Source organism: Melanotaenia boesemani, chromosome 8, assembly GCF_017639745.1.
Source record: "Melanotaenia boesemani isolate fMelBoe1 chromosome 8, fMelBoe1.pri, whole genome shotgun sequence".
Classification (NCBI taxonomy): domain Eukaryota; kingdom Metazoa; phylum Chordata; class Actinopteri; order Atheriniformes; family Melanotaeniidae; genus Melanotaenia; species Melanotaenia boesemani.
The window spans coordinates 12,521,157-12,544,829 of NC_055689.1; the positions used below are offsets into that span (position 1 = coordinate 12,521,157).

The 23,673-nt window shown below is 38.2% G+C and overlaps 1 protein-coding gene across 3 annotated transcripts in view; it reads right to left on the reverse strand.

Annotated features, from left to right (window-relative positions):
• astn1 (astrotactin 1) overlaps window positions 1-23,673 on the reverse strand; it is a 400,574-nt gene that overhangs the window by 284,340 nt on the left and 92,561 nt on the right. The window contains exons 6-8 of one of the 3 annotated variants that reach the window (XM_041992000.1): window positions 10,164-10,271; window positions 8,332-8,481; window positions 970-1,137 (exon numbers count right to left, since the gene is read on the reverse strand). In XM_041992000.1, coding sequence (XP_041847934.1) covers window positions 970-1,137; window positions 8,332-8,481; window positions 10,164-10,271 — 426 coding nt within the window. Of the gene's footprint in view, window positions 1-969; window positions 1,138-8,331; window positions 8,482-10,121; window positions 10,272-23,673 lie in introns of all 3 variants that reach the window. The other 2 variants (XM_041991999.1, XM_041992001.1) reach the window with 2 other exon arrangements.

The window sequence follows — 23,673 nt, forward strand, 5'->3', positions numbered from 1 at the left end:
TGCTATGGGTACTTTTGTTTGCTCTGAAGGTCTGCTTCATGTTTGTAGGTGTGAATGCAGAAACAAACTCAGATGCAGATCAAAGAAACATAACTCTCAGTTTGCTTCAAGTGAACCAAATACAGGAAGTGGACCACAATAAAAAGGGCACTGTGGGTTTAACGCGGGGCATTGTGGGTAAACACAGCCAACATATATGTCTTTGTAGGATGATAGCTCGTGGTCAGATGCGGAATGAGACCTTGGTAAAGGTTCTGATAGAAATATGATCAACTCTTGACCACTAGGATTTGATGCAGCTGCATGTTGTGCTCTGATCTGGTGGAAACAGAAGTGTTTCTGCATTAAGCAAGAGATGAAGGAGTTTTCTTCTTCAGTGTTTGTCACAACAAATGTGAGAAAGCAGTTACACGTTTCCAATTGAAAAGCAAAAAGTAACTGTTTTATAATCTCATCACAGCCATCTGAATTTTCATCAAATTGTGAGGTGCCTAAAGATTCCCACCCCCATAAGAGACGTGTTGTTGAAATTAAGAATAACTGTTTGTGGCTGAAGTTAAAATAAAGAAAATATCAGTATGTGAGGGAAAAAAAAATGAACTTCCTGTGAAGTTTTTGTATTTAGTTCTTATGTGTGGTAGTCTCAGATCGGTTTGTTGTGTGAGCATTCAGACTAGCTACAGCGAGCTGCTTCATCCAGTAAAAATGTGCTTTAAGTCTTGTTATTTGTGGACAAATTCTCATTTGTATGGTTGTATAAAGCAGTCAGAAAACTCAAAATTTAGGCATTCTGAAAAAGAAAAATGGATCGTTCCATCCCATAAAAATTAAATTCCCAAATTTGATATTTGATTCCTGCTCCCACAGCTTCCCCTACAGCATGTCTTACTGGCCTGTAAGTCAGCTTGGCTTCTTTGTTAAAGTGTCTGAAAAAACAATGAGGAAAAATATTTAGGATTCTACACTAACCTGTTTCAGGGTCACATTGGTGCTCACAGGGATCCAGCAGGCGTCTGCCACACAGCTCGCTCACCCAGGGTCCGCTGGCATTCTGCTGGTGATACAACAAGATGTGGGCCGGGTTGAGCCAATCTGAAGCGTCCAACTGGCTTCCCTGCAGCAAAATGAATCTTGAACCTGAAGAGGACAGAAGGGCGGAAACGGTTGGATAAAATGGACAAGACAGGAAGATGGCAAGATGACAGGAAGTGAGAATAGCAGGGCCAAAAAGAAAAAAAAAACATCTGCATAAAAGAATATAAATGAATGAAATGAAATGAATGAAATGAAATGAAATGAAATGAAATGAATGAAAATGAAATGAAAAATACTTTATTAATCCCAAAGGGAAATTCAATATTGTAGTAGTAGTAATTTTTTTTTTTTTTTTTTTTTTTTTTTTTTTTTTAAACAATCACATTAATTAATTAAGGGCTTTGTTCTTCAGCCTGATAGCTGCTGGAAGGAAGGATCTTCTGTATCTCTCTGTCTTGCATCGGACTTGAACAAGCCTCCCACTGAACACACTCTGTTGTTTCGTCACGGCGTTGTGTAGAGGGTGTGAAGGATCTTCCATTATCTTCGTCAGCTTGTACAGAATTCTTTTTTTGATGATCAACTCCAGCGGCTCCAGAGTTACTCCAAGCACAGATCCAGCTTTCTTGATCAGTTTGTTAATTCTTTTCAAGTCTCTGGTTCTGATGCCGCTGCCCCAGCAGATTGCTGCAAAGCTGATTGCACTTTCAACAACAGACCTGTAGAACATTTGCAACATTTTGGTGCAGACGTTAAAAGATCTCAGCTTCCTTAAGAAGTAGAGTCTGCTCTGACCTTTCTTGTAAATGTACTCAGTGTTGCTTTTCCACTCAAGTCTGTTGTCCAGCTGAACTCCAAGGTACTTGTATTCCTCCACCACCTCCACCTCCTCTCCCATGATGGAAACACTTCTATGTGTGTTCTTGTTCCTCCTGAAGTCAACAATCATCTCCTTTGTTTTCTTGGTATTCAAGATGAGATGATTGTCACCGCACCATTTCACAAACTGACCGACCAGTTCTCTGTACTCTGCTTCTTGTCCATCACTGATACACCCAACAACTGCTGAGTCATCAGAGTATTTCTGCAGATGACAGAACTCAGAGTTGTACTGGAAGTCTGAGGTGTACAGCGTGAATAGAAATGGTGAAAGTACAGTCCCTTGTGGTGTTCCAGTGCTGCTGACCACCATCTCAGACACACAACCTTTCAGTCTCACAAACTGTGGTCTGTTTGTGAGGTAGTCGTAAATCCAGGTGGTTGTGGAGGGATCCACCTGGAATTTCTGCAGCTTCTCACACAGCAGAGCAGGCTGAATCGTATTAAAAGCACTTGAGAAATCAAAGAACATGACCCTCAAAGTGCTGCCTGACTGGTCCAGATGAGAGTGGGCTCTCTGAAGCAGGTATATGATGGCATCTTCAACCCCAAGCCCATTACGGTATGCAAACTGTAATGGGTCCTGAAAGGTGTTCACCTGCTTGCTGAGGTGAGCCAGTAAGAGTCTCTCCAGGACTTTCATGACGTGAGATGTCAGGGCGACTGGTCTGTAGTCTTTTGGTTCAGCTGGTTGTGGTTTTTTAGGCACTGGAACAAGGCAGGATGTTTTCCACAGCACCGGGATTCTTCTCTGACTCAGGCTGGTGTTGAACAGGTGCTGGAGAATCGGACATAGCTGTTTTGAGCAGGTCTTGAGAACTCTGGGACTGACACCATCTGGACCTGCAGCCTTGTTCTGGTTCAGTTTCACCAGTTGTTGCATGACTTGGTTACAGGAGACAGACAGAGTGGAGGTGGAGGCAGAGGAGGTTTCAGGAAGTCCTGATGTGGAGGGAGATGAGGTTGTGTCCAGGTCCTTGACTGAGCTGCAGGGTGACAGAGTGGAGGTGTGACAGGAAAGCTGTGGGCTCATGGAGGGTGTGTGGCTAGTTGGGGTTGAAGCAGGAGATGAGCTAAACCTATTGAAGAACATGTTCAGTTCATTCGCTCTGTCCAGACCTCCATCGGTCTGATCCTCCTTTATCCCGAAGCCAGTGATCTTCTTCATTCCTGACCACACATCCCTCACATTGTTTTTCTGAAGCTTACTTTCCAACTTCTTCCTGTAGTCCTCCTTGCACTTCTTCGTTTGTGTTTTAAGTTGTTTTTGTGTGGACTTCAATAACTCCCTGTCTCCATCCCTAAAAGCTTTCTTTTTGATGTTCAGCAGCTTTTTCAGGTCACTGGTGATCCAGGGTTTGTTATTGGGGAAGCACCTCACTGTTCTTGTTGGAACGGTGCTGTCCACACAGAAGTTAATATAATCTGTCACACACTCAGTCAAGGCGTTGATGTCATCTCCATGAGGTTCACATAGGACGTTCCAGTCTGTAGCCTCGAAGCATCCTCTCAGAGCATCTTCAGCTTCATTAGACCAGGTTCTAATAGCCTTTCTAATGACTGGTTGTTGCTGAACGATGGGCTTGTAGGAGGAGGAGAGAAGAACTAGGTTATGGTCTGATCTTCCTAAAGGTGGCAGGGCAAAGGAGCTGTATGCATTTTTAATATTTGCATAAAATAAGTCCAACGTTTTGTTTTCTCTGGTGGAGCAGCTGACAAACTGTTGGAAAGTTGGTAGAGTTGCAGAGAGGGAGATGTTGTTAAAATCTCCAGAGATCGCCACAAATGCGTTTGGATGTTGTGTTTGAAGCCTGGCCACTACAGAGTTAATGACATCACAGGCTGCGTCTGGAGCGGTACCAGGTAATATATATACCGCTACCAGAATAACGCATGTGAACTCTCTGGGTAAATAATACGGGCGGAGACTCACAGCTAGCAGTTCAATGTCTCTTGTGCAGATCTTCTCTTTAACAGTGACATGTTCAGGATGACACCAGCGCTGGTTTACCAGCACCGCAATTCCACCTCCCTTCAGCTTCCCGCTGAGTTGTTTATTGCGGTCTGCACGGACCGTCCTGAAGCCGTGTACAGACGCATTACAGTCTGGGATGTGTTCATGCAGCCATGTCTCGGTGAAGCACATAATACTGCACTCTCTGTATTCTTTAAGAGACCTGGTTAGCACCTGAAGTTCATCAATTTTGTTAGCTAGCGATCTCACGTTTCCCATAACAACCGTTGGAAGAAACGGTTTGAATCGCCACCGTTTTTCTCTCTGCCTCGCTCCTGCCCTGCATCCTCTTCTCTTTCTTTTCAACTCCGTTGGGATTTGAAGTGTTGTTTCACTGATAATCTTGAGTTTGGAGAGTTTTATCAGTTGATCCCAATGGTAAACAAGTCTCGTTGCCATGGAGACTCACAATAACAAGTCTTGCAAAAACAGAAAAATATTCAGAAAAATCTCCCGTATAGCACAGCCTCTGACCAGCGTGAAAAATCAACCCGAACAGACACAGATTGACAGCTGATGTCTTAAAAAAGACGGCTATATTGTAAAAAATCACAAGTTAAAAACAGAGCTACTACAATTGCTGCTGCCACCTAGCGGCGCATTCTAGAACAATGAAAGCTAAATGACAGCAGCATTCACAGCTGATCTGATCAAATTTGCTCAATGTGATCAGTTTTATCAAAACTTTATCAAACAACGTTTTCTTAAAAAAATACAAGTCTAACCTTGTAATGAAAATATGGGAAGAGCATGCAATATGTAGATAGTTTAAAAGATATTTTACTGGTGATAAAAAACTTTACAGAAAACCTTGAATAACAATGGTTTGACTCACTGGTGACACTAAACTAAAGTTTAAAGAATGCATGCAATGTTAAAAGATAAAGCACACCTTTAAGCTTTAAATGCTTTATGTGCCTTGGAAAATGCTATAGAAATCTAATCCATTATTATTATTATTATTATTAAAAAAAGATATCTGTAAAAGAGAGAAAAAGTATTTTTTTGCTTTCTGACTAAATATGTATTCGAATCCAAATTCAGAAAATGACATGAATGGATATTCCAATTTATTTGTAGCTTTATTCTCTTTGATTTTTACTTAACACCATCAACCATATTCTATTTAAAGCCTCTTTCTCCTGAACTTGTCAGAAATCTGCACACTAGCTGCCATTCACCCACTTGACCTTTACACATGTTTTAATAGCAACATAATGGGATTTGAGTTGAACTTCAGCATCAGATCAACACTTAGTTTGTCACAGCTAATACATTTTGGGAAAAAGACTGTAGGCGTGCACTTACTAGGACTATAATTAGCTAACAAATGCTGCAGAAAAGGGATATTTTTTAAAAAGAATAAATTAGTTAGAAAAAAAATCAATTTCAAACACATCTCTTCATGCTTTAATTGCACTGATGTTGAATGGTGCAGCAAAGACTCAAGTATTTACAGCTTTAACGCTGTTAACTAAAGTCAGCACGGTAAAATCAGGTTCATATGTTTTCCTTTCAGGAGTCTCCAAACAACTAATCTTAAAGTCACGGTAGCAAGCACATTCCTGAATGGACATCCTGTAATACCTTGACATTTCTGTCACTGTGTGACTCTCGAGCATGTTCTATAATGACTTTTGATATATGAATTCAGCTGAGTCCAGTTTTGTTCATGACCTATCAGGAGAAAAAAGGCAGGTGCAAAGAACCAAAGAAATTGAATTGACCAGACTAAGTCCAGGACTATTTAATAAAGGAAAATAGAAAATAAATAAAAATAAAACAACCATTTCAAACAGGTCACTCACTAATGATCTGCACTGTTGACACTTCAATGCACACTATACCTTTTTATAAAGTTTTTAATGTCTGCAAATCCCGACATAAAAAATATAGAGACATTTACTCGGACTGTCATTACCGTGACTCCCAGTAAAAACATGGAAACTTAAGAGTAACATTTTGACCAGTGTATGTCCTTAAAGTTCTTCAGGGCCGCTCTCTTTTAGCTCCATTATTTGTCAGTTTTAAGAAATCTTGTGCTTCCCTGTGATACAGATAAAGTAATCATTCATTTCTTACCTCTAGGCTATAATGCTGTAATTCCTTATTATCACAATGTCTAAATAACCCAGAGAAAAGCTTCCAGCTGATCTACTTGGTTATGCAGCTTTAGCCCCAGGCTGGGGGAAGAGCAACCTCCCATAATGCATTGAGCTGCACTCCTCTCCTTTACTTGCAATTCATTTGTATGTCAATATTGCACCCAATTAAAGCTGTGTGCACTGCAAATAACAGTAAAATACTGGTAGCTAAGACACCAACATTTTACTGGTATTTTACAATAGATTTACTGTAATTTATAATAAAGTATATTACTGTATTCTGCATAGTAGTTTTATGTATTTATAGTGTCTTCTATCATATCACTGTTTATTTACAGAGGGAAAAAAGTTTGCAATGTGAGTAAAAATTCCACACATATCACTACAACACAGCGATTGTAAAGAGAAATAATACAATAATAATACTAATGAACTGCACTTTATGGTGGGAAACCAGCTACATTATTAAGCTACATCTGTCTTCTAAGAATCAAGATTTTTTAGGTTTTTGTTTTCATTATTCTAATTTTTTTTATTTGAATGTATTATTCTGTGGGATGATGCCAGAAAATGCATTTAATGTATTTTTTTAGTTTTTATTTTTTTCAAAACTCACAGTGTAATTAAATAAGTTCTTTGCAGTGCGTCTCGGTTTCATGGTTTTCTTTTATCTGTCTCCATCTATTCTCCCGGTGTCTCTGGTTTCATAGCTGCATGTTTTGTGGTTGCTGGCATGACCTCCCTGGTGTTTATTGTTTGTTATCTTTTTCTGTGTTACCCTGTTCTCTTTTCTCGTCCCCTAAGCCCCGGCGGTTTGTGCAGATGGCCACAATTTCTGACCCTGGTTCTGCTGGAAGCTTCATCCTGTTTAAAGTATTTTTCCTTTTTTCATAATTACATTTTTCTTTTATTTTCCCTCAACATTATCGCTTAATAATGACTGACTGGATTTTTCTTTCTGTACCAGACGTCTTTGGTTGCACATCGTTGCTATGTAAATATAACTGAAGCATGTAAGCCTGCTGATGTTAGAAACTGGCTCAGATATGTCGATGTACAGCTTCTTTTTGTCATCTTTGTATCTTTTCCTCCTTATCACTAATTTGGAAACTTGCCAAACTAATGGGGGTTTACTACACATTTTTTTAGCCTTTCTAAAATGCCAGTGAGTTTTAGATTTCCACCCTTTTTGGCAGTATGATGGCCCTGCATCAGAACAAGGGGTTATGTCCCTGACAGCCGCTTAAATTGAGACCATGAGACTCATCTTAAATCTAAACCAATGAACCTCTGCTACATCTCTGTTTGACACTATCTCAAAGTTTTTCAGAGAGAAAACTTTGTTCTGTCCCACCTTATGTATCTTGAAGAGCAGTAGATACCGTTGTCTTGAATAAATATACAAAATCTCTCAGGCAAGATTCCTTTCCCTGATGTGAAGGAGATTGAGAAAGGTGTGACCACATTTCTGTGCCTTTCTTTGCAGGATCTGAGAGCAGACACATGCGCAGCTGTTGGCATTAATAGCTTCTTTTCCCAGTGGTAGAATCCAAATTTTGATCTGATTCGCCATGACATCAAATCAACTCTGATGAGATTGTGGAGACACTTATGGAAACATTCTAAATCGATCCCAGTTTGGTAATTCAACAGGCAAAATCGCCATCTTTCATCTCCTCTTTCAAAGTTCCCTCCCTGGATGGTTCCCCTGAATTTTAATATCTTTCTGGCAGGCCAGCATATACCACCGGAAAGCTGCAGCACTCCGAATCGAATCAGACCTCCAGATGATAGATGAGTGAGCCACAGTCACACTCTATAATATATCTAGACTGCCAGCACACTCCTGTGACAGCTGAAAAATGCCAATGAGGCTGCAGGAGCCTGCACTTAGCCCCCTTGATGTTATTTTTTCTCCTTTTTTGCCCTGTAGCTGCTACATTGAAATTCATTAGCAAGCTTAGTTCAACGCTTCAGGAAGTACAAGGGTAAGAGTGATGGTCACTGCGCCCTAGCCTGGATGTGCTGTGATGCTTTGAGGGCACATCTGTCGTGTGCCAGGGGATGGGAAACACAGAGAAAGGGTGATCGACCTGGCATTTCCCTCTGTCTCTGAGTGCCAAGCAAATCAGCAGCTCGACCGCAAAGCACAGGCACTTGCTTTGAGAGATATAGTGAGCTGAACTCCCTGGAGAGCGGCAGAAAAATACCAGCTCAGCCCCCCAGGGCTTTGAGCCTCCAGAAGAGTGCGTTAAGGAAAGGCTGCATCCACAATCTCTGGCTGGTGTAAAGCCTTACCGTCAGCGATGAGATGCTCCGGCACATGTAAGATTACTCGGACTGATAGGCTGCAGGAGAGGTGAGATGAGTAAACCAGGCCGATCACGCAGCTGATGACACTGATCAGAGTCAGGGTGGTCTTATTGATGGGGCTCCGCGGGGAACCTGCTGCTGGGAACAAATGCAGAGGGGAGGGAGACAACAAAAGGCAGAAATATGTGAGGCAGTGGCCATGCTTTCCCCCCCACAGCCCCTTCATAACATAAACACACACAGACACCCGGACACATACACACACTGCCTTCACAGGACTTTTTTTTTTTTCTTTTATCCACAGTCCAAAAGAAAAAAACACAGACTTAACGCCCATAAAACGGACCTTTGGATCAAAAACCATCAAGCCTTTGGGAGGTTTAGACCAGGCATGGCTCAGTGACACAGACGTAAGGTTTACCTTTGAAGGGTTTGAACATCCACGCTGGGATGTACGGAGAAAATAGTGACACAGGCTTAAAAAAATAAATAAATAAATGCTCGGAGGTTGTTCTGCAACCCTCCCTCTTTCCTCTGCCAGAGTGAAAACTCTTCCCTTATCTCTTTTACTCCAGAGCGCAACACAGAAAGTGGTAAACGTGACCTCATACCCACAGGGCCATGCATACATGCACACACACACAGAAAATGCACACTGACCTTGAATACAGGCATTCACACTTTGTTTAAAGTGCTTACTTTAACGCTAGCAGCATGATTCTGTATTATCGTCACTTTTAAATTACTCTGGCAGAGCTTTCTCTGTCAAAAGCTGCCCGAGGCAATCCTTTAAACAAATGGAAAGCTGACCTTTTGTATCCTGTTTCAAGCTAGTTTATTTAATCTAGTAACTTACCCAGAAACTGGATATGGGCATCATTTTACCTTTTTGACCTTTCTGGCTTACTTTGTACCATTTGAGAATTTGTTTTGTGATTTTACAAAAGCTATCTCTGGTATGCATTTCACAAAAAAAGTTTAATATTCCAATATTTTTGTCCCTTTCTGATTTTTCCATAAACATGAAATGACTAAAATTGCTTTTCATGCCTCATGAATCATCCTTTCCTCTGGATCTAAACAACATAGTTAGGGCATGGCTGGACCACCTTATTCTATTCTTATACCAAGCTCTAATTAAAGGTGTCGGCTACACTTCTGAAGGCTTCACTGTATTTATGACACCTGTGCACATGACGGGGGATAATTGGCTTGGAGGCTTTGTAAAGGCTTGTAACGCCTTATGACAGCCGCTATTATTTTGAGGGCATTGTTTCTTTATTATTATTTTTCTCCTTTCCACAACCCATTACTGTACATCAAAGCTGCAGAGACAATGCATGCTGACAGATAAAGCATGCTCCACCACTTCACTTTGACAGCATTTGCACAGGGTCCTCTTCAGAAATAATATTTGTCTGTAATATTATTTCAAAATGGGGTGCTCATATGGTATTCATATCCCAAGATGCAACGAATAGTAAAGTTTTTCCTCTAGAAACTTCTGATCTCATCATCTTGTTTGATTTTACTCAACAAGATTGTATACAGATGCACTGAGATCAGTTTTACATGCTCACAAATACCACACACACTTCTGTATATGTATATATATTCATATAAATCAATATAATGGCATAGAGCACATACAACCTGTGTGTGTCCTTTAGGAGTTAAAATTATGAGCATACACAAATTACAAATTACTTGTCATGCGTCGTGGTAATGGTAATACCACCGGCGGGATAAACTGTAAGTGTATGAGTCCTTCTTACCCCCAGAGCCCCACGCGCTGTTGGCGTTACCATTTCTCATACCTCGACTCCGGCGTCGACTGCGGTTAGGGTCGGTGTAAAAGGCCAGCTGAGGCTCGCTGTCTGCCTCCGTCCCAGAGTCCCCGTCTGGGTTCAAGAAAGTTGAACCCGCTGTTGGATTCACACAAAAATACATCTCCAGTGAAAAAAAAAATGGAGAGGAAAAAGAAATGGACCAATGTTGGAGATTTCGTCCTCATGTTAGGGGGATAGAGATGGCAGGGAAAGGACCAGAGCAAGAGATGAATCCACTGCTTTATTCAGTAAGGAAAGAGGTCAGTTTGAAAGTTTTCCTCATTCAGTAATTTAAATCTAAGCAATAAAAAACGGGGAAGACTCAAAGTAGTATTTCTTAAAGGTGAGGAAAAATGGAAGATTTTGTCCTAAAACGTACGTCTTTTCATTAATGACAACTTCCCACTTAGCTTACATTAAACTACCACGAGAGATGCATTGTTGCCACAGGAGCCGCAACTTTGTCATGAAGGTATAAAACCTCACAAAATGTGTATATCTACTGCACTCAACCATGTATGCGTCAAACCTGACCTCCTGATTTTCCTTCTTTTTTTTATCCTTTAAAACTCTAAACTTAATCTGAAATACACATAAACTCTTTACGGGTAGTTTTGTACTTTAGCTTGCAAGTGAACTATGCTGTTATGATTTTAGACACACCAGCATTTAAAAAGGCAAATCTCAAGAGCTAAAGCTGCTACAGGGAAATCAGTTATTATGCTTGTGGACATAAAGCAAATTGACATGGATTTAAACCACAATTAACTTGACACATGCAAATTCAGCCCGTTGATCACTTTAAATCAGTCTTGGCAGAGCAGGCTTTCAATGGAAGCAGCTCCAAAAAAAAAAAAAAACTAGCTTATTGAATTAGGTTTCACTGATCCAGTCTCTGGTGTAATCTAGCACTTTCTTGCTATGTTCTATGTTAAATATCTGCTATTTAAGCTCCATCACCCCATACCCATCCTTTTTCCTTATTTTTCTTTCTTTTTTGTAAATTTGGATTTAAATTTCTCTACTTCGCTACTGCTTTGGTGTGTTTTTAGTAAAATGTGAGATGTTTAATTGCCACGTCTTTAAAAAAAAAATGAACATGATTCAAATTATTAAAGTGGTTCATGTTCTTACAATTAAAATACTAGCCCCTGCTTCAGCAGCAAAATGCACCTGCATCAAATTATAAACTAGGCTTTATTGTGAAAGCTATCATACCGACTTTAAATGCCATTATACACAGCTCTGATTTGTGCAGTAGCACCATCAGAACATTCTCAATTTAAGCAACTATTGATTGAGCTGTGCATTAATAAAAGCATTTTTAGTTTGCAGTGCAGATAAATTGTGCTGTGTTGTACTGACCCATCACTTTATTATTCAGATGGGCTATAATAACAGAAACACCTTTGTGTTTGGATCAGTAGTTTAACAACTCCAGAAGCAGCATCCTGCTAAGCATTATAGCACCTATGAAAGCAGATTAACTGCAGGACTGCACGGCCTTTCATGACTTGTGTCTTAATGAACTGGCAGCTTTGTGAATCGGTAAAAAGCCTCCAATAATGTTGATGTTACACATTCTTTATCTTTTGACTTTGACCTTTTTTGGGAGATTTAACTTTTATGTTAAGACAGATTTAATTAAGTAAATGTACATTTTCTGTGTAGTATTAGGCCCTAATCATACTGTTGCATCTGTATTTGTTGGTTAACTTGCCAAGATATTTCGGACCAGTCATCGTAGCTAGAGCTCAGTGAGTCTAACATTTGGGCAGATCTTCTATCTATGACACAGTTGGCAGCTGGAAAATGTTCAGATGGGTTATGTGTTATCGAAAATACCAAAATGATTAAAACAGAAACAAATGGCTCATGATATTGTCTGAGATGGAAAGCATGAAAACTAAATGAACTGATAAAAATGGACAACATGATATTTTGTTGGGCAATACCAACATGACTCCTGTTTTCCTTTTTTTTTCTCACCATTTTTCATGTTTTATTTGAAAAATAACAATATGCAATCCTTACTATTTCATAAATGAGGCAGAATAAACTTTAACATGATAATCTAATCTACTGCATTCAGTCATAAATATCAGCCATGACTAGAAACTGACTGCTTTAGATACCTACAGTACACAATTTGATAAACAAACCAACTTCTACAATGTCGATAATGCATTTCCGCTGAGTGTTATAGTTCAGGCATTAGCTATATTTAGAGTGTATGTATTGAAGCTTGTCTTACAAGTGTTAGCGGATTGCACATCCCAAAGTGAGTGGGAAAATCCATCAAAGCAGCCAAGATTTGCTGTCTCAGCAGGATATATGTGAGTCAAAATAAAATTCATGCTAACATCACTTTGTGACAAGAGGTTTAAAAATCCCCAACCAAGAGGCAGTGTGTGATTAAACTGGAGACGCTACCTCGGAAACAATGGAGGAAAGGAAGCACAGTTGGCAGCAATGTCAGCGTGGCAAACTGTGGAGGACTTTTTCATGACAGCAGCTTCATCAGCTTTTCATGATGTTGGTTTTAGAACAATACGCAGTGAAGATATGAATGTGTTGCATAAATATTATTGGCAGCCATGACTATCTGCCAGCACAGATGTTGGTGTGGCTTTGCTATACAAGTGGAAAGCCTTTTGTGTTAATGCTATTGTTTCAGCAGCATATTTTTTACGACTGATTTAATAATCAAGCAATAGACAGTGTAGACTTCACCATTCAGATATTGTTACTGGCAGGGAACAAAGTCTTTTGGAACATTTGTGCTATTAAAACAAGTAAGTTTAAGTTACTATTAAGTCCATTTCAAGTATCTAACAACAATAAAACTACAAAAAGTAGAAAACCTACTAATGTTAGAGTAAGATGTTGGGCAATATACCAAAGAATGTTATTTAGCACCCGCAAGAAAATAAACCAATGAGATAGGAGTTATTAAAGGTACCATGTTAGCCATTTTCACTCTGACCTAATCTCTGCAACCCTGAGGAGCACAGCTAGCCAAACTAATCATCATCCAAGCATTGAGTGCTTCCCACTCTGCCCTCCAATTATGAGAAAGTGAAGGGAATCATTGAATTTGTTGTCACTTTCATCACTAACCAGCCATCCCAAAGTTGTGGCACAGAAACAGCCATACAGTGATAAAGCTTTAAGAGCAGTCTTTATAATTTTCTTTCACTTTTTTTTGCTGTTGCAGTCCTGTTGTAACGTTTATAATGTTTGCTGCTGTCAGATAAGGGCCCTGTTTTAGAACGGTTGTGTGAAAAGACTTTGTAGAGAGATTCTCATTATTTTTTTTTCATGTTTATGTTTAGCACCGAAAGAGGTTGCTGGTAAACAATGGTAGTGAAAATACAGTATAAATGTGATGTTTTTATTGAAAAGAGAGTGGAATATTTTAAAAACTCATAATAAAAAGTAGTTTAGACTTATCTGATGGATTATAATTATGATTTGGGAAACAGAGCATGGATGAGCGAGGGCTGTTACAACCGGCTGTAAAGAAACCCAGCAAATCCCAAACAAGTGAACTGTTTAATTTAAATTGTAAGACCCTTACAGATTCAAACCACTGGCAAACTAGACAAAAGTTAATCATATTTGCCCATTTTGATTTCATACAAAAGGAAAACATTGAAAAATTGAGGTCTTTCATTACTAGATTTCCAGACTTACTAATTCAGGACGAACATGATGTGTTTCCTCTAAATTAACTATGATGTTTACAATGACAAACTGGGCAAAAGAGTCACTGGAATTCTATAGATAATGGATAAAAGTCCTACATTGTACAGTAAAAGAGGCTCAAAGACCTCTGTCGTCACTGTCTTGTGGTCAACTGTAGCCAGAGATGAACACCTAATGGTATCGTAAATATAATACATCTATCAATCAACCAATAAGAAATGACCGTGGACTGCCTTGTTGATTAATGTGATGTTGGCACTGTTGTGCAAGAACAAAAAAAAAAAAAAAAAGGTAGATTCACTCTATAGGGGAATCTAAATAAATATTTTAGTCTAAACAAAAGATGACGTGACAATGGTTATCTCAATGTAAATATTTTCACTGAACTCCAGCAAAGTGATTTCAGGAAAGTATGATAAAATAAAATCTTACTATCGACACTATGTAGAAAGTCATTACATGAAGGATCATAACTTTATAAGTAGTTCACTCAGAAGGAGATTGTAAAGTGTATCAGGACTTAGATTTATGAGGAATTTATTCATATAATACCAATTTAGAAATAAGAAATGAAGCCTTTCAAAAATGTAGTACTTTTTCCATGGACTGAATATGTGCATTTATTTTTCTGAAACAGGAATCAAAACATGTAAAAGGCATTTTATTTGTGGCCTATGCAAAAAAAATTTAAAAGATGAAAGTTTTCTTGCAAAGCTCATCCACTTTAAAGTACCTTTAAAAGCTCACTATGATGTAGCACCGGACATGCAGCCGACTGACTGAGCCTACTACTTGTCTGCAAATGGAAAACACTCCTTTTGAGGAGAATGGTCTGTATTCTTCAAGGATGACGGGTTTCAAGAAACAGCTTTAAAATTACCAGCAACAATGTTAAAAAGTAGAATGTTTTTCAATCTCTCTAGTATGTTAGTTAGCAAAACCATATAAGACTGAAGAAACTGTAAGGGGCCCAATTTTCTCAAACTAAAGTTTACGGAAATTCAAATGAAGCGGTGTATTCTGACTTTTGTAAGAAAAAAACCCAAAAAACAAACAAAAAAACAATAACAAAAACAAAACTGTCGATGCACAGATCCTGGTGCTGTGATTTAACGCCGATCCATGTCATCTGTATACGAAGCAGGAACAACTAAATGGTAAAACCCACACAACATGAGAGTTAAAACAAATTAACCTTAATGTGTTTAAGATGGGTTTAAAATGTTCAAGTAAGGACATTTTCCTGTAAGTGGGGGAAAAAAAACAAAGAAAAACCAAATCGATACTAAAATAGCTCAGTCTGGTGTTTACAGAGTTTTATTGCTGCCCTCTATTTCCTACAACATTTCTCATTTCCTTCAACATTTTTCACCAGCATAGCACTTGAGCTGTAATGGTGTGTCGCTGCTTGGCTTACAGAAGAGAATTAAAGTGCCTCCAGAGAAATCAAAACTCAATCTCACATGGAAGGTGCAGCAACATGCGGAGGTTTGCGTCATAATTCTGTTGCACCACATAGTTCAGTAAGCAGAAGATAAACTGATCTTCAACAGCCATGCAGATAAAGATTAAACCTTCGTTTGAACCTATTGTTCATGTAAACAATGGCACTCTACAGCCATTTTAACCAAGGTCTCAGATGTTAGTTTGGTTGCTGGGGTTGTTGTTTGTTCACATTCATCATCAACAAGGCAGGTGCTACTACTGCTGCCATGATCCCTGAATATTGCCTACTTTTGTTCTGGCATCCACCTGTAGGCTCTGGTTAAAAGAGAAAATATCGTTCAGCATTCGCTTCAATGTTAAATTGATTAAAAAACATGCAATGCCTAACTGCCAAACTACAATGCTGTAAAGCTGTTATCCATCAAATCAGTGAGTTGTGTAACTGAACTGAAAATAATGGCATTCAATAGAAACTGATGAGGGTGTGTTTAGGTTTATAAGAGCAAGAGAACTTGATTGCGAATAACTGTACTAAGGGGAGGTGCTAAACTGTAGTATACAGCGATACCTGCTCAAATACAGGCCTCCACTTTCCAAGCACATGGTTCCTAGCTTAATTTACAACTAAAATCAATGTGTGTGAACTGTGGAAATATTTAGGATAATATATGGGGAATTTTAAAAAAAAAGCAATGTTGGTTACATTATTAATTAATATATTAAAATATTATAAAAATGTGCCATTTTTTATTTTATGCCATCTGGAAATCAGGTCATCTTTTACTCACTTAGCTGTTAACATTAACTATCCAACCAAATTTTGACCAGAAGTCCACTAAATTCAATATGAAATTGTATTTTTCAGTACAAAAGTGGATCAAAGGTGATGTCATGACCCCACATCCGGCCTCTTCAAACACTGCATTCAGTGCAGGGTTTTCATCCACGGCTTTGCATGTGCAGCAGACAGAAGGGCCACTTATAAACCAAAAGTTATTATTTCAAGTGCTCCAGCACTTTATATTGAAGAGACTGTGATGGGGCCCAGATGACGAGCCACTCTGACTGTGAAAGTGAACAAAAGAACTGAAAAACCAAAAGCTCTGATTAACAGTAGCTGCCGTAAGAACAACAATATGTAAGTGAAATAAAACCATTACCGGCATTATCAGTGAGCACCATGTTTGAATTAAAAGAAATAGATAAATAAAAAAAAGTGAGTCATAGAAAATAGTTTTTTTGTCCTTTTTTTCTAACAGAACAACAGAGAACATGAACAATTCCTATAACATTTATCTAGTTTCTTTTTTCTTTTTGCCCCAATTTGATGGCATCAGGATAAAAAAGACATTTCTTACCTGAGAAGATTCATTTTTTTAGTTAAAAGAAAGTAACATTCTTTTGAAATGAGAACAGAGAAGGGTTGTTATCAGAATAGAAAGTGAGGGTGAAATGTGGTTTAAATACAAATGAGATGAGAGTATTACCTGGTAATATCTTGAAAATGTGACTTTTTAAAAAGAGATTTTCATGTTTTTTACCTTTAAAAAAAATGCAAAAAAAAAACTATAGAAAAGATGTGCTTTCAAAATCCTGCAGTCTGATGTCATATACTATAGCTGTTTCTAAATATATAAAGCATGTATAACCTTCAAACCAGTACCCTTTAAATAATGCTGAAATAATCAATACTTGTGAATTTAATATCTGCGTGCAGGTAAAGAATATTCAACATTGTATGAGGTGTTGTCAATCAAACATGGTGCATTGACAGATACAAATGAACATTCAATGAATTCTGCATCCATGTGTCCCTTTCCAAGTGAAAAACCTAGAGGATTAAATCCCATTTTTGTTTTCATGGATGCACTTTGTGTCCTGAAATGTTCTAGAAAGTTTAGGGGTATTGACGTGAAAACACTGACCAATATACTGCATTTGCTGATACTGAGCGAACTGTGACAAAGTGCATGCTGGTGAGAGTTGATGCTTCATTTTCCACTCCACGGATCAGTTTTCGTTCCCAAACTGGGGACCAGTTTTATGACAGGGGGACAGCAAGGCCAAATAAAAGTTATAGTTTCTGCACTATTAGCAAAACATGGACAAAATTTTGAAAGTACCAAACGATGATGAATCAACAGAGATTTCAACTACCAAAAAAAAAACAAACAAACAAAAAAAAAAACATTATTGACATTATTGTTTTCGATGAAAAGGGGGACCTGCAAAAAAAGTTAGGAACCACTGATCTACACCATAGTCTGTGCATAAATACAGGTTTATAGTGAAATCATGCAACAACAGGTGGAGCACCAATGTTAGCACTTGAAACCCCCGTGCTGCACATTTTGGTATTTGCATCTCATCTTGTTATAGTGGCATTTTTACAAGCCTCAGGCACGAGAGCTGACAGAGATAACTGTGCTGAATTGTGGGCAGTAAGATGCCATTGAACACCTGACACTGGCTTACTTGCATGTTTTGCTTCACTTGATTGAACAGCAAAGTGGAAGCAAAGTTCACAGAGATATTGTAAAGTAAATAAGCTACTTTACTTAAAGTCTACAAACTATCTTTGTTTGTGCTATACAATGTATAGCATGAAATCCAAAACACTTAAAAAAAATCACTTTTTAGATTATTTGGTGTTGCAATGGTCTTTATCGCAAGTGTCCTTCATTAGTAGCAAAGCTGCAAACAAAACGAGCTTATTTTACTGAAATGTCACCAGTTCAAGCAGATGTTACTGACCTACAATCTAACCAAGCTACAAAGGTGTATTAGTTGTGTTGAGAACTTAGGTAACAAGTATAATTGTGTATAGCAATGTGGTGCTAGCATAACTGTCATAGTTGAGTGAAATGACTTACATACATTTCTTACCCTCTATGGTAATCGTTTTTAGTACACAGCAGAAGTACAATGACAGCAAACCAATTTTCCGCCAGCATCCTTCATCATCTTTGCCAGTGGTAGTACTACCTTAAAATGACCATTTTTTAATGTAAGTTGTGCAGCTATTTCTTGCTTATACGTTAAATTTTCTTGCTTATACGTTAAATTTACTAGTACTAGTACTAAACGTTCAGACAGAAGCCAAACAACTTGTAAGCATATAACACTGCCTCCTCACGTTTTCTAATGCTTCTTCACGGATGGCTAAATGACATCTAAACAGAGGGGATTTGTTGCAGCACTTTAATACAGTACTGCCTTGATAAATGGACCAAACAATGCACCCTAAAGATATACAATACTGTGGTCTATAATTATTCTAACATTATTCTTGAAATGACTGGCTTTGAGGGCAACTTTAAGTATTTATCTTGAAGCAAAGCCACTGTAGTCACCAGCTTTATTATCCTGTATGGTCAACAATTAATTAGGACTTAATTATGCTCCACTCAGCTATAAAATCCATTTAATACTGGTGGGGACCCGCAAGGCCTGAGCCCATTCATTACACTCACTATTCACTTTTTCTCATTTGGCAACTTTGGTACTTTTAACTCTTAAGTCCATTGAATTATGCTGACAGATAATAGTGAAGATGGGCACAGGGGCATCCTCATCAAAAAGACAGAGTGAATGCCTTACCTGTCTCACACACATACAGATCTTTTCCATTGAGGATAACAATACCTCTGCATGCATATTTTATGACAAAGATGAAAACTGTCGAGTGGAAACCCCAACAAGGGCAACTCAAAACTGCATGAAGCAGGCCTAATTGCCTGCTTAGGCAAACTCATTCCTATGCAGCTGACTTTGGAGAATACTAATTTGTACCTGGAAGCAGTGAAATTTCTAAAGGGGTGTCAATATGTGTGTGTATGGATGTGCGTGTTAAGCGCCTTGGGATGCAAAACCTTGTATTTTCAAACACCGAGCTGATACTGTACTACTGACACAACATCATAAAGAACACATAGGATTTTGTTTTCCTCTCCATTACTTTCTGCCTGCATATTCTGTGTTCATGCAGTGAAAAAAAAAAAGGAACTAAATTAATCAGGCAGAAATATTTGCTTTGTTCGTGGAGCTGTAGAGTCAGAAGATTGGCTAGCTCACAGACAACAAAGCAGACCAAAGGTTTGTCCAAACTCACAAACATGCTGTTGAAAAGAGACATAAAGTGACTTAAATAAGTAAGCCCAAATCTGAAGAAAACAACAAAGACCAAAGCCTCTAGATCACTCAGCAAACATGTTTTAAAGCAGCAGGCTGTCTGTAAAAGAATGGATCTTTAGTATTATTTGATGGAAGTGCTTTATAGGAATCCCACGAACATCTCAGAACACTTACACTCTTTGAAATAATTCCTAACCTCTGTGAGAATATGTTTTCATTTAAAGAAGAAACACTGATTCAATTTTAAATAAAATCCACATATTTGGTTTAAAAAAATATCCCACTTTATATGAATTTCCTACAAAATGTATGGCTCTGTGGGAGTTTTGGTGTTAAGGCTCTGTGCATTTTCCCAGTTGAGAATGTAGTCATAATGATAAACTATTAGACCTGTTAACTAGATAAACATGCTAAGAATGGGGCTACTCAATTTGGTCCTACATGGGCTGCAGCACTGCAGGTTTTCAATTAATCCCTGCTCCAACACACCTGACTCAAATTAAATGGACAGCCTAAACAGTTCTGCACATCAACTCATTAAGTCAGGTTTGTTGGAGCCAGGATACAACCGGACCCCCTTGTAGAAGCTGTACGGTCCATGTAAGACTGGTGCCAGAGCTTGGTACATACATGTCTAACCATAAAACACTGATGGGTTTTAATGGCACACTGACTCATTATGTAAACATCTCAACACACAAGACATTGTCCTGCAGTGTCCTGGAAATAAGAAATGACACTTCATGATTTTGTGTTCCAGCCCGGAGCATCATGTGACAGCTGCATTGTGCTTTACAGAACAGCGTCACACGCCAGGAACTAGATGTCAACATTGGCTTGTTTTGGCTGGACACCATGGCTGATTCAGCATAGAAACCCAAGAAGGCATTAGTGGGTGATGAGAGGAAAAGAAGGTAGGAAAGGCAAAGAGCAAGAGATGATTTAATAGTCGACATTGGACTGACTTTTACTCTCTTGAGAGAGCAGATATGCTGAATTAGCCTTTATTACAGGACACCAAAGTGTAAAAATCTGACAAAGTTCAGTGGTGTGACTTTAAATATTAAGTAAAAAAAAAAAACATTTCACACTAAAAATTGTAAAATCATTAGCTCGATTCACGCTCCTGATCAGATAAATGGATATAAGGCTTTAGGGAGACAATTTTTCTTCATCCTGGAGATATAACCTGGTTATATATCAAATACTGAATCCAAGGTTTCAAACAGCACTTCACAAATCAGTGAGTGATGTTACTTATAATGGATCCTCGTCTTTAACAACCTTTTGTAATTGATACAGCTGTGGAAAGCAAAATGATCCCATTTTTAATATACAGAGCATTTTTATCTGTTCTTTTTCTTTTTTGTTACCTGCCATACATTATTTCTGTGAGGACCCCTGTCCTGCTGTATTAAAATGAATGACCTTTCTTGACACAACGAAATCAACTTAAAAACTGTGTTAGACCTTTTACTTGCATTTTAGTATGAAGCTTTACAAACTGGCAAACTAAAATGTAATGCCATCTCCCATCCACAGATGCAGGATTTGTGGGTTTGGGAGCTTTTAATAGACCTGAATTTGGAGAGCAGTGATGAGTGCTGTGTTCTGATGGATGTTCTGGGGGCATTTACTTTGTTCCTACTGTTTATTATTAATAAAAAGCCTCCACTTGAATTCAAGCTGCTGCTTAAGTTTAGAAAAGCTACACAGATCAACACTACATTCAAGGTGTTGAATAAAGAATCTAGATGTTCCAAGAGTCATGTTGGGTTTCCAGTAACCACAAATGAAACATAAATATGATGACTGGTAGAAGAAATATATCAGAGCTAGCTAGAATAACATGCATGCTTGTGTTTCAACTTCATAATTTTCCTTGACAGTTTGAAAACAAGGTCAGATTTTCTGTATGCTATGCACTCTGTACTGTCTTCTGCTGGAAAAGAAGTTCATTTCCAAACTTGTTTTCACTCTTTCCCAGCATGTAGTGCTGCAGAATTGGTTTTAATTGGGCTGAAAATACAGCATCAGTGCAGCCAAGTGTGGAGGAAAGTGAATTATGGTCTGAGGTCAACTGAAAATTTCCAAAATGACATTTCGAAAATGTCAGTGCCTCCTATTTCCTCTGTTTATCATTCAGGGCTAATGTCTCTTCAATTCATTGACTGTAACCTCTCCCTTTCTCCATTTCCTGTACTCCTCCGTCTCCGGTTATTCAGCACTTAACTACAGCAGCTCTGATAGGCAGAGGTGAACGTGAGAAAAAACGGGAGGTTGTGATGATGGCAGCACAAGTACAAAATGTAGATTATATGAATGGAAATGAGGAAAGACAAGCTGTTATACTGAGTGAAACTTAGTAAAAGGTGCAAATACTGATGCAATTATTTGAGGTTTCCATGCATTACCATATTCACATTGCACCATATATTTCAGATATTGTTCAAAGAGCATTCATTCAGACATTTTCAAGCTGGCATGTTTGCTTAGACCCGTTGACAGACTATGACTTCATGAAATATAAGCAATAATTAATCATGTTTATTTATTTTTTAAATGTAAAAAAAGCTATGCTTCTCTTTTCAAACGTGATGAATAGTGCAAGTTTCCATAACCAAAACTGCATTTAAAGCTATGCTTCTTAAGTGGAAATTACTGTGCAAATTTAGGATCATTTCTGAAACCACAATCAGTAAATACATTTGTTTAAAAAAAAAGATCTAAATTAAAACACTCACTGATCTTGAGCTCAGCTAAATGTAACATGAACTAAGAGAAAGCTGGAAGTGCTGATGACGGGTGCATTGGTACACATTGCATCACCTCATCTGGGAAGGCACCATTAATGCTACATGATATATACAGGTCTTAGGGCAGCACATGCTGCTAGGCAGATGATGTCAAACCTTATTCTGCTTGTATCATAACACGGCTCTGCAGAAAGAAAAACAACAAAAACAAAGTTGAGCTAAACTCGCTGCCTTGCATTACAAATGTTTCACACAGTAGAGGAAAAAAAGTCACATTATAGAAGTCAGTTCATAGTTTCCACATCCAGTCATGCTCAGGACTGTGTGATGTAAATTTAGTCATCCTCATCAGGTCTGCCAACTCAAGTTGCCTGGATCAAACTCCATTTAGGAAAATAAAATACTTAAGAGGAGGAGCAAGTGAAAGAAATGAACAACTGTTTTGAGAGGAAAAAAGTTGTAGGTATAGGACTATGTGGACGTCTGCAGAGTTTGAGTTGGTTTAAGCCTGCAGTTACTGAAGCAAAGTACACAGCCTGAAACTAGCAACGCAACAAGGGACAATTAGCAGCTAAAACCCTGTATCCAACAAGAATGGGAGACTATGTTTAAAACCGCAACATGTGGTCTCCTCATTATATTACTATTTGCAGGGTGCAAATGTAGGAAGAAGAAAAGAATTACAGAAGTAAACATGCCTCTGCCCCCATTTCTTTTTTTTTAAGTGAATTGACACTGACTGACATGAAACCAGGAGTAAACACTCCTGTTCACAGCCACAGGAGGACGCTCGCGGATGTGATGTATACATTTTCGAACTTTCTCAGCACCTCAGTCAGCGGTTCATTTAGTGTAATAAGGAAAGCCTGTTGTTCCGTGTGCTATTGTGTAGTTGAATAACTTGCCTTTCCTGATTAAATGTTTGTTCTTGGATTTTGTAAAATAAATTTCTCAATAAATGTTACTTATAGTCCAGTGAGGCTCATATATTTTTTTTTCCTCTTTGTGATGCATTTTATGACTGATGGGACAGAAAATTCAATAGATAAAATTCTAAAATTCAAATATAATCCCAATAAAGTCAAATGGATTAATGTAATCAATCAATATGCGTTTTTGTTTTCTATTTTTTTTATTAAATATGAAGCTTAAGGGAATGTGCATATCATTACATCCGTATGTATTAAATAGAATCTTTTTTTTTATGTTTTTTTATATAGTTTCAGTTGAACACACACAGTAAGTGTTAAAAAAAGTTTCAGCTTGTCTACTGTGTAATGTTTGTCATTTATTTTAACTTTAAAACATTATTTGAATGATGCCTGATTCTCCAGACATTCCACGTATCCAAGCACCATGCGCATTGAACAAGCTAATGATATATCTTAAACAGTAGGTTTTGTTAACTATGAATATGTATGGTTTCTTTTCTTTTTGTGTAAAATCAAAGAGAA